Below are 11,285 nucleotides of genomic sequence, written 5' to 3' on the forward strand. Positions count from 1 at the left end.
GTGGAATCGGTTCCGACTCACAGTGACCCAGTACAGGGTTTCCAAGGCTGTAAATCTTTACGGGAGCAGAAAGTCTCATCTTTCTCCTGCGGAACAGCTGGTAGTTTCAAACTGCTGACCTTGCAGTTCACAGCCCGATTCGTAACCACTACGCTACCAGAGCTCCTTATGGGAAAGGATTAAGAGAGCCTAAAAAGAGGGATAGGGATTCTGGGATAAAAGGGATGGTTATGGAAGCTGATGGGTTAAGTACACAGTTCCAGTATACAGGCACCCAGGGTATTCAAGAGACTTAAATTCAAGGCCAAATGCTGACTCTTCTCTTCCTTTTCCACCCACATCTGTTCAGCAACAATCATGTGGAACACCTCTGACACCAACTTCTCCTGCTACCATGAGTCTGTGCTGGACTATCGTTACGTTGCTGTGAGCTGGGGTATTGTGGTGGCTGTGACAGGCACTGTGGGCAATGTGCTCACACTGCTGGCCTTGGCCATCCAGCCCAAGCTCCAGACCCGCTTCAACTTGCTCATTGCCAACCTCACACTGGCTGATCTGCTCTACTGCTCCTTGCTCCAGCCCTTCTCAGTGGACACCTATCTGCACCTGCACTGGCGTACCGGTGCCACCTTCTGCAGGATCTTTGGACTCCTCCTCTTTGCTTCTAACTCTGTCTCCATCCTTACCCTCTGCCTCATCGCACTGGGACGTTACCTCCTCATCGCGCACCCCAAGCTCTTTCCCCGAGTTTTCAGTGCCAAGGGGTTAGTGCTGGCACTGGTAGGCACTTGGATAATAGGTGTGGCCAGTTTTGCCCCACTCTGGAATATCTATATCTTAGTACCTGTTGTCTGCACCTGCAGCTTTGACCGCATCCGAGGCCGGCCCTACACCACAATCCTCATGGGTATCTACTTTGTGCTTGGGCTCAGCAGTGTTGGCATTTTCTATTGCCTCATCCACCGCCAGGTGAAGCGAGCAGCACAGGCACTGGACAAGTACAAGCTGCGCCAGACAAGCGTCCATTCCAACCATGTGGCTGGAACAGATGAATCCATGCCTGGTCATTTTCAGGAGTTGGACAGCGGGCTGGCATCAGGCGGGCCCACTGAGGGGATTTCATCTGAGCCAGTCAGTGCTTCCACCATCCAGACTCTGGAGGGAGACTCATCTGAAGTGGGAGACCAGGGCAAAAGCAAGGTAGCTAAGCAGATGGCAAAGAAAAGCCCTCCAGAAGCACCAACCAAAACCAGGCCAACCAAAGGAGCCCGAAAAACCCAGGACCCCCCATCAGATTTTGGGAAAGTGACTCGGATGTGTTTTGCCGTGTTCCTCTGCTTTGCTCTGAGCTACATTCCCTTCTTGCTACTCAACATCCTGGATGCCAGAGTCCGGGCTCCCCGAGTTGTACACATGCTTGCTGCTAACCTCACCTGGCTCAATGCGTGCATCAACCCTGTGCTCTACGCAGCCATGAACCGCCAGTTCCGCCAAGCATATGGCTCCCTTTTACGAAGAGGGCCCCAGAGTTTCCACAGGCTCCGTTAGGACTGTGCCTCCAGTCACCAGAATCCAGGACTGTCCCTTCTAAAACCAAAGTCGGCATGGCAGTTGGCAAAAATAAAAGTTGTAGATTTTACAGATAATCCTCCCCTTCAGAAAGGCCTGGTCCTTCCGCGAATGTTTCAGCCCTTGGACACCCAAGGAGCACTATTAATAAATTAATTCTATGCTTTTAATGCTCAGATGTGGTTGCTGGAAAAGAAAGAACTATATATACCAGGGTTGGTTTGGAGCTGGAATCTAATAACTGAGGATGAGGGCTGGGGTGGGGAACTATTATCAGAGCAGGAGCAGGAAGCAGCTGTCTTGGGACATAGCCTTCTGCTGAGGGGTTTCCAGGTATAAAACATGGGAGTCGCCTGCCTTTTTATTTAATGCCTCAGAAATGGCCTCTTAACTAGGGTTGCCAGCATCTTTCATCCCCACAGGTTGATTCCATTTACATAGTTTTGTAATCCATTTTTGATGTCCAATCCAGAGTCAGCCTCCCTCTCCCCCCCATAAACCTTTGCCCAAACGGAACAGTTATGGAGGGGACCTCAGTGGAGATAGAACTGAGCCTAGCTGTGGCAACAGCAGGCAGGGGTTCCAGCTGCCCTAATAAGGTAAAGCTGGTTTGAGCAAAGTCACCTGGACCTGGGTCCTCGATTCCGATTCCCCGAGACCTGCTCCTATCATTCTGGCTTGTAAAATCAAAAGAGCAGAGACTAGTTAAAAGGGCTCAGGCGCCAGGCTGAGAAGAGAACATACCAAAGATGTTCCTTTCCTCCATCCAGCATGCATGTCACCCGTGTACATGTGCATTCGTTTCCTTAAAGCACCTGTGGCCACCAGGTGACGCTGGTTCTCTGTGTTTTCTCTCTGGCTTGTTGACTGAGGACCAAAGATTTGATGGCTAGAGATCCCTGACCAGTAGAGGTGGAGACCTGTGAGATCTGCCCCTTTCCGCAAAAGCTTAGGAAGAAAAGAGAAGACTGAGCATTTATTATTCATGAGATAGTTATTGTCTGCTCCATGGGGGACTGGGAGAAGACTCTGAGCTGGGGGGTTGTTTGGGGATGCAGCAGGTCAGGAGGAGAAAGGAAAAGTGGACACTATGCTGGCCCTGGGGGTGAAGTTTAAGAGTCTTGCTGACAAGAACACTGGCTGCATGTTGTTCTTTCTTTCACTGTTCCCTCCCCATTCCAAGTCACTGGTTTTAGAAAACAAAGTGGAGTCCGGAGAGTCAGATAAAAGCAGAAAGAATGATGATCCAATGGACAAATCATACCCTAATAGTCAACATACTCCCAAGACCCAGGAATTTTGACCCTTTTCCAGAACATTTGTTCCTAGTGTCTGACTTCCACAAAAATAACAACAGACTAAATAGAGTGGAGTTTGTGTTACTGAGTAAAGGGTCTAGACAGGTGGAATGAACATCAATGAAGATTATTAACCTGAGAGTGTAGACACGAGAGTTGCCCTTAAGACTCTTTGAAATTAGCTCTGTGAATTTGAGCAGGTCAGTGGAGCACTTTGGATCTCAGGTTTTATTATCTGTACAAAGAGGAAGTCCTGTAAATATACACTATCTCTTGTAATCCTCACAAAAACACCATGAGATAGCTTATATGATTTCTTTCTTTCAACTAAGAAAATGGAAACATAAATAGGTTAAGTGGTACCACCCTGATTTGAATGCAGAGAATCTGACTTCAGGGCCCCGCTTACTTTGTAACCACCCCAAGACTTTCTAAAACTAGAATCAAATAACTCTTGGTGTTCCTTCTAGCTTGGACCTTCTAAGATTCTAAAAAGGGTTCACTTTTCATATCCCTTGAAAACAATTCAAAAGCTTTTAGCAAGAAGAAATGAGCAGCAAAAGGGATTGAAGTTAGATTTCAAGAAAGACTTCACAATTTTCAGTGACTGGAAAAAAAACGTGACTCGGGGAACACAGGCAAAAACCCTGGAGTCTGACACCACAGAGGACAGAATATAAGTAAGAATCTAACTCTTTCCTCACTAACCGGTTCTCCACCGCCCATCATTCATATTCGATAAGGCTGAAACGATAGAGAAAAGGCAAAAGAACAAGAGTATCTTTCAGACTGTCTTGCGGGTATGCATGCTACGAGTGTGTCCATGCTTGAGGTTCTCTTATGGTGCAGGGCTCCTGCGTGTCTCGGATAGTGTGTGAGTTTGCGGATTCTGCAAGCTCATTAAGTGTGAGTCAGTGTCTGTCTCTTCTTTCTGTCAGTCTCCAGCCAGAGTGTTATCACTGACTTTCTGACGCTATCTCTTACAGCCTCTCTTTGTCTGTCTCCATCTGTCCGTCTATCCTGTAGGCTGTCTTCATTTCTTGTACCTCTGTTATCGCCTTTTTTCTCCTAAGCTCCTTCTCTCTTTTCTCCCTCCACCCCCCTCCCCTGGCTCTCCCCTCGCTCCAGTCCCCCGCCTTTGCCACTCTTGCTCGCTCGCACGCTCTCTCTCTTTGGCTGTCTCTTACAGGCAGATTTATGGTCAGCCCAGGGTCTTTCATTGGCCAAGCGCTGACAGCATTTGATTTAACGTCGCTTCTCATTGGCTAAGCTTGACAGGCCGATTTACGAGTCACTCTGCCATTGGCCAAACTGCCTTGGCTCTGATTTATGGCTCGGCGACTACGGAGAGGAGGGGGCACAGTGGGGGAATGAGGATGCCCCTCCCCTTGTCCCTTCTCCCCTCTTCCCTTCTTTTTCTCCCCTTTCTCTCTCTTCATCAAGGAATCGCTCTCCCTCTACCAGTTTCTCAAGGCCCCTTCTCCCTTCTCTTCCGTCCACCGGGAAGGGATAATGGGGGTGGTGGTGGTGGTCTGAAATAGAGGATGGAATCTGAGGGGGGAAATATGAACAGAGGAGAAATCTGAGGTTGTGGGAGGTAGAATAGGGGAAGGAGAGACCGAAGAAGGAAAAAAGAGAATGAACTAAAGGGAGAAGGGGAAACTGGGGGCAAAGGAGGTGAAAGAAATGGGAAGGCTCAAAAGAAAAAAACAGGAAAAGAGCTTTGAGGAGGAAAGGGGGAGCTGTGTGAGGAGAAGAAAGGGGAGAAATGGTAACAAATGGGTAGAATAGAGAAGATTGGGGGAACTGAGAGGCACTCCCCCCCGCCCCCAGACATCACTATTCAGACAGAATGATGGTGGTGGTGGTGGTATGCCACCGAATTGGTTCAATTCCGACTGATAGTGACACTGTATAGGGTTTCCAAAGCTGTGAGTCTTTGAGGCAACAGAAAGCCTCATTTCTCCCACCACGCAGCAACTGGTAGATTCCAACTGCTGATAACCCACTAGTTACCAGGGCTCCTTCCAGATACAGTAAGACATGGAAATTTTCTCTGCTGACAAAGGAATTCAGAGAAGCAAAGATGTAGAGAAAGTATAATAGAAAGGTGAAAAGGAATGCGAACGAAAGGAAACCTGGAAGGTAATAACAAAGAAAAAAGGAGGGAGAATACAGAATTAATGGGGAAGATCAGAACTAAAATGAGTTCTTGTTTGTTTTTGGGGGGTGGGGGAAGTGCAGTGAGAAAGCACTAATCCTGAGATGAATATTGAGAGAAATAACTCCTCTTCTTTCTCTCTATGAAGACCCTTTGGTGTCTGCATGGGGACAAGTCAGGCACCTCCCCCAAGAGGGATTCTGCTATATCAAGGCTGCAATCAGCTCCTCATTCAATAGACCACACTCCTCCCCTTTGTCCATCTCCCCAGTTAAATTTATTAATTCAGAGTTGGCCTTCAGGAATTAGGGATATTTATGCTTCTTTGAGGGAGTCCTCATGTGATGCTTTAGGATAAGCACTGGACCACAAGTCAGTTTGAATCACAAGGTCAGTAGTAGTTCAAACTCACCTCAGTTCAAACTCGCTGCTCCTCAGAAACCCTATACAGGGTTGCTATCAGTCTGAACCCACTCAGCAGCACTTAACAACAACAATATGCTTCTTTGAAAGTGAGGTCTGGAAGGTGATAAATAGGGGCCATTGGGAGGTGCACCTGTGGAAATCCTATTTTTAGAGTGGCCACTTTCCCAAGATCCTCATCAACCCCTTCCCTATCATCCTGAGCCAGAGAAGGGAGCATTTTTTGAGGGAGGACTTCTGAACTTTCACAGCAGAAAGGATTGAAGTCAGGTGGAGAAGGAGCTTCTCAAGCACCCTGGAATTCTTAGAGCCTCTGGAGTACAGTTACAGCATTTCTGCAGAAGATGGAGGGAAATGGGGAGAAGTCAGTTCTCTGTCTGTTCCCCCTAAGCTCAGTTTCTGAGGAGTAGGAGAAAAGAGTCAGGAAATTCAGAGGCAGTTTCTCTAGCCTATCACCCACCTCACAAGGAGACAAAGACTTGAAATCCCCCACCCTCCACAAATCATAGCTTGGGTCCCTGGGAGAGAAGACTAGGAATGTTGTGCTTGGGCATTGCCTGGGAGTCTAGGCCCCAGGCTGTCCACCAGCCACTTCAGGCTGAGAATTGAAAACAGCCAATTGTTCTGTTCTTTACACCTCTTGCCCTGGGCCTCCAGGAAATGAGGAAGGAGGGGGTCTGTCCCATAGATCCAGCATGCTGTCTCCAGCCCTCAGCTCAAGAAGTCATGTGTCAGCAACTCCCAACACATTCAGAGAGCTTGCTCTGGATTCGGGTAGGTAAGGGGGTTCATTATATAAGAGAGGTCAAGAGAAAGCCAGGAGTCCTGGGGTGGCAGCCCTGTAGGATAAGCATTTGACTGGCCAGATTGGTTTGAATTGCAAGGTCGGTAGGTAGGCTGTGATTCTAACTCACCAGGGCTTCTCAGATACCCTATACAGGGTCACTATGAGTCAGAACCTACTTGTTGGCACTTAACAACAGGGAAAGCAGAGAGATAGGGCTGGGAAGAACCCCTACCACTACCACCATGCCCTCCACCCACTATGGCTTCAGCAGGGATGGCCACAGTGCACATGTGTGTGCCTGAAGGCATGTGTGCGCCTGCGTGCACATGCACACATCAGACTGCTGTCTAGAGTGGGAGGAGGAAAGGAGAGAAGGGCCTAGGCTGGCCCTTTAAGAGCCACTTAGGGTCAGAAAGCCTGGGCTACAGAGAGGGGAAGGAGCTGATGTCAGAAGATGGATGGGCAGCAAGATGGGGATTGATGCTAATGGGGGAGTTAAAGCTAAGTACCCAGACACTCAGAGGGCAGAACTGCAGATCTGTCTTCCTTATGCTCACCACCCCCCCCAAAACCAAAGCTGTAAATCTGCCTCCTCAATTGGGGGGAGGGAGTAAGGAAAGAGAGATGCTCTCTTCTCCCTTTTCCGGTTTCTTTTTTATCTGGCACCCCCTCCCTCCCAATTCTTTTGTCTTCTCCCAATCTCTTATCCATGACCCCTTCCCACTAAAATATCCAGTTTTCAGCTTTCTATCAGGAATAGAGGAAATGATTTCAGCATGTAGAAGAGCTTGAGAGAAGACCATAAGTTCTCCTTCAGCCTTCAGGCTGGACTGGACTGTTAGGAATGCAGGCAGGAGAGCCTCCTAGACTGGAAGCTCCCAGTTGCTTGCTTCCCTTCCTTATACCCTTTCTCTTTTGGAGGGAAACCTGGAAGCTTTCTCCCAGGACAGTAGGGGGAGGAAAGCACAAAGGAAGGAAGTAGGATGTGTGTGCCATGGACTAGAAGGGGCGTGGGAACCTTTAGGATTGGGTTGGTGGAAGCTTCTGGCATACTGGGATCCTGGAGAGGCTGGTGGGCCGCCAAGGTCAGCCCAAGAGGTGGCAGGACCTGAGAGATACATGTTCTGATTTCTTGGAAACTCCTGGCTCATACTGTTCCCTCTCCTTGAGCACAAACCCTCTCTGCTCAGTAGAGACAAGTTCAGGTCAACAGTCTATTTACTATAAAAGCAGGGCCCCCTGCTGCTCCCTCACACCTTCAGGAGGGAGTTGGGGTGCTCAGGGAGGAAGGTTGTCATAATGGGGCTGTCTCCTCTTTCAGAATCCAGAACCATCCTTATTTTCCTCCCTACTGCCCTCCGAGCCAGTTTTTGGGAAGTCCCTCTCCAGCTCATCTGTAGCAGTGACCCCATCCTAGTCCTGGAAACAATCAGTGCCTGAACACCTGGAGCTAATAACCTCTGAGGAGTTCCATTTCTTCCTTCACTTTTAGGTGAAATGATCTCCCATCTTTCATGATGTAGAATCATGACCCTGGAGTCCTGGTGTAGTACTGTAGGACTGGACTGCTAACTGCAAGGTCGACAGCTCAAAACCACAGCCGCTCCTCAGAAACCCTATACAGGATCACTGTGAGTTGGAACTCTATCGGCAGAACCGTTTTTTTGGGAAGTTGTTCTCTACAAGGCGAATCCCCTTCCAGCTCATCTGTTGCAGTGCTAGACCTGATCTTCCTAGTCCTGGAAACAACTGGTGTCTGAGTGTACCGTGGTTCCTGAATCCTCCTCAGGTTCTGTAAGACATCAATCTCATCTATCCGGAGGCTTCCCTTCAGAAGCGCTTCAAATCACCTCAGGATCATCTTCTTTTCTGTTTCCTAGGTCTTCAAGGACAAGGGAGAGAGCAAGGCTAGAGTGGGAAAAGTTGAGGTTTGTGAGCAGATGCTGGAACCCAGGCTTCTAGCCTTCCAGACTCCCGACATCCGGTCCAGAGATCCCTCCCAGTCTAGTGAGAGGTCAGCCATTGCCCTCAGCTCTCGGCTCTGGTCACTTCTCTATACCAGCTATAAATCCTGTCTTTGTCTCCCTTTCCAGACCTGGGCCCCAGGCAGGCTGGGGGTCAGAGGCTGGGGAAAGGGTCAGTGTGGAGGAGGGGGAGATACAAGGAGAGTGGGAGTAGATGGACAGGAGCAGCTGGTGGGCAGGCATTGGGGGTGGGCAGTGAGGGAATGGGCCTCTTGACTGCACAGATCCTGGCTGCACATACATTCCAGCAGACCAGCATTCTAAACCAAAAAGCCAGGATTCCTGAGATGTGGAAAACACCTTCGGAATGGCCCCTGAAGCATCAGGAATGTTGGGATATGAAAGGTTGGTCTGGGTCTTCAAGGAAGGAGACTGCTGAAGGAAATGGGAGAATGTGAATGTGGCGGGAGTCATCCCTAATCCCACCACAGACCCCTACACACTCGTGGCCCTGCACACACTAACAGAATTTATGGCCCATCAGCACCAGTGAGTCAGAGCCCTGGCGAGCCGAGCCAGACTGCCCTTGGCCTGGCTGCTCCCCAGCGGCTTTCTCTTGCTATGACTTTCCTGTCTTCATCTCTCCCTTCTTTTTCTCTGCTATCAGCCTTATTCTTTGTGTTAGTTTCTCACTCTCATGTGTCATTCTCATTTTCTGCTCTCAGTCCATCTTTCTGTCTGTTTACTTTTTTCTCTTTGTGTTTCTCTGTCTTCCTGTTCCTCTTCCCCAACCTACCACTTCCTAGGACTCTCCATCTGTCCTGTCTCTGTTACTCCCATGGAATGGCCAAGCCATTCTTCCTGTTCCCTCCCACTAGAGACCTCTGCTCTGACCCACAGGGAACCTCAGGGCATTAGGTTGCCATGAAAGATGGGAAGAAGCAAAGAGACTGCTTTGGTAGGTGGCCTGGGATCATACTGAGTTCTGGTATGGCCTGGAAGTGGGTGGGCAGGAAGACTTGCAGCAGATACCAGAGAGAGAAGTACAACTAAGGGAGGAGACAAGACACAGAAGGATGAACACTAAAGAGAGAACGGTTAAGGGTTAGGTCTCCCTTTCAGTATGTGTTTTGGGTCAGTCTGAAAGGACCTGTTGAGACACACAAAGTGTGGAGATCTGGTCAGAAAAATGCAGATGGAATGTCTACCACCACGCAGACACATTTCTGGTCTTTCTTCCCTACCTGGAAAGGTCTCAGAGACCTCTTCTCATGTCTGCAGTCTTGGCCTGCTGGCTCCTTCCCCATTCATCCCCCTTTCTTTTCTACCACCGCCTCTCCTCCCTGTTAGAATGACATCAGCTCTGGCTGCCACTATCCTCAGCCCTGCTGATGTACTCTCCCATGAGTACGACAGAGGTCAATCACCCCTGCCCCACCCAGTCACTGCCCTGTCCAGGAACTGGGGCTTACCCACTTCAGCATCCTGGGAGTGGTTAGGGGAGGTGGCTGCAGGGCCTGGGCACCAGAGGGAGGAAGAGGAGCTAAAGGGAGGCACTGGAGGCAGAGAGGCTGTAGCATTAAATCACCCTGTGGGGGGGTGTCCCTCTGCCTGAGCTCAGTGGGGTGAGGAAAGGATAGACACTTGGAGGGGGGTAGAGGAATGGGGAATCGCCACATCTGGCAGGCAGGTGTCTGGCACTGTTCAGGCTGCAGTCACTTTCCCAGCCAAAGGGGAGGAAACGGGGGAGAGGGGAGGAGGAGCCGCTCAGGGTCCTCTGGGGAAGAGAGAAAGGCTCACATCAGAAAAAAGACAAGAGGCCCAGAAGCCAGCAGACACTGGCCAAGGGAGGGAGGGAGATCATTAGATCCTGCTTCCAGTCTCTCTTCCAGTCGGGAGTTGAGATGGGTTTGTGCATAGCTTGAAAGAAAATTCCAGGTAGGTAGGTCAGGATACTAGAAAAAGAGGGCAGGGGAAGTTCAAACCAGGCCAGGTCAGGAAACTGAAGCTCAGAGAATTCTAAACTCAGGGATTACAAAGAACTCCACCCTCAGCACTATCACTGATCAGTGCTGAGTGCTGAGGAGCCAGGCTAGAATGGTAAAGCTGGACATGACACCGCTTGTTCCCAACTCAGAATCCAGCCTCCTGTATTCCAACTTTTAACGCAGGACTATAGGATGATATATCCAAGCAGGTTTTTTTTGTTTTGTTTTTTTTCTTTCTCATGTCTGATGAGGGGGATCCCAGTCACAGGTTGCTGAGCTTCACTGCCAGATTCTTACAGAAAAGATAGGCAAGATTGGACAACTATTTCCTGTTCTGATGTTAAGAGACGTTCACCAAGCTCATTACCTTCCTTGCCTCCTTCTTCCCTATCTGAGGTCCTAATTCAGTCTCTTGCTTAATTATGAAACGGTAGGTTCATCTTATGGGCAGTAGAGGTGACTGAGAATGAGAGCCTTTAAATCGCATTGGAGAGGAGGGCTTCCCACACTGCCCACCTCCTTAAAATCCTGCAGAGGAAGGGGGAAAGAAAACCAAAGCATTCTCCAGTCGCCGCGGCAACCATAAAACCCCCAGCTAAATCCATCTTGTGAGCTCACCGCCCCATTAAGATGCAGGGCCAGGCTCTGCGCCAGCCCAGCCACATTCATTTGTGCGAATAAAGGTGGAAGAGGGGGAGGGGAGCAGGCTCTGGAGGGATGGGGAAATGGTGAGAAGAGGTTATTTACACCACCGTCCTGACCTTCTAGAGCAGCGCAGGCTCAGATAAATAACCCGCTCAGCGCCATTTCAGAGCAGGAGTGGGAGATGCAGGAAGGGAGCCGGGGCTGGAGGAGAGCCCCCACGCAGGTGTGCGTCTCAGGGTTACTAATGGCTGAGGCAAGAGCAGGCAGCTGGCTTTTGGGGTGGTGGGGGGAGAACTCAGTTCCCTGGGACTCCCACTGAGAAAATACCATCCCCACCCTACCCCTGGCGCCAATTTCCAGGCGAGGGGACTGAGAGATGCCAAGGAGGCAAACAGTCCCGTAAATTAGGGATGGGGGGGAGGATGCTGAGGGAGTCTCTGAGGTAAAAGG

The 11,285-nt window shown here is 49.7% G+C and overlaps 1 protein-coding gene across 1 annotated transcript; it reads left to right on the forward strand.

Annotated features, from left to right (window-relative positions):
- Positions 1 to 357: 357 nt before the first annotated feature.
- GPR84 (G protein-coupled receptor 84) lies at positions 358 to 1,548 on the forward strand. Its single transcript, XM_006869927.1, has one exon. The coding sequence runs from the start codon at positions 358 to 360 to the stop codon at positions 1,546 to 1,548; it is 1,191 nt and encodes a 396-aa protein (XP_006869989.1).
- Positions 1,549 to 11,285: the final 9,737 nt, after the last annotated feature.

This window comes from Chrysochloris asiatica, unplaced genomic scaffold (genome assembly GCF_000296735.1).
Source record: "Chrysochloris asiatica unplaced genomic scaffold, ChrAsi1.0 scaffold00138, whole genome shotgun sequence".
Classification (NCBI taxonomy): Eukaryota; Metazoa; Chordata; class Mammalia; order Afrosoricida; family Chrysochloridae; genus Chrysochloris; species Chrysochloris asiatica.

What these genes read in the sequence shown, in the direction of transcription:
- GPR84 (XM_006869927.1), top strand. Translation starts at nt 358, where the DNA reads ATGTGGAACACCTCTGACACCAACTTCTCCTGCTACCATGAGTCTGTG.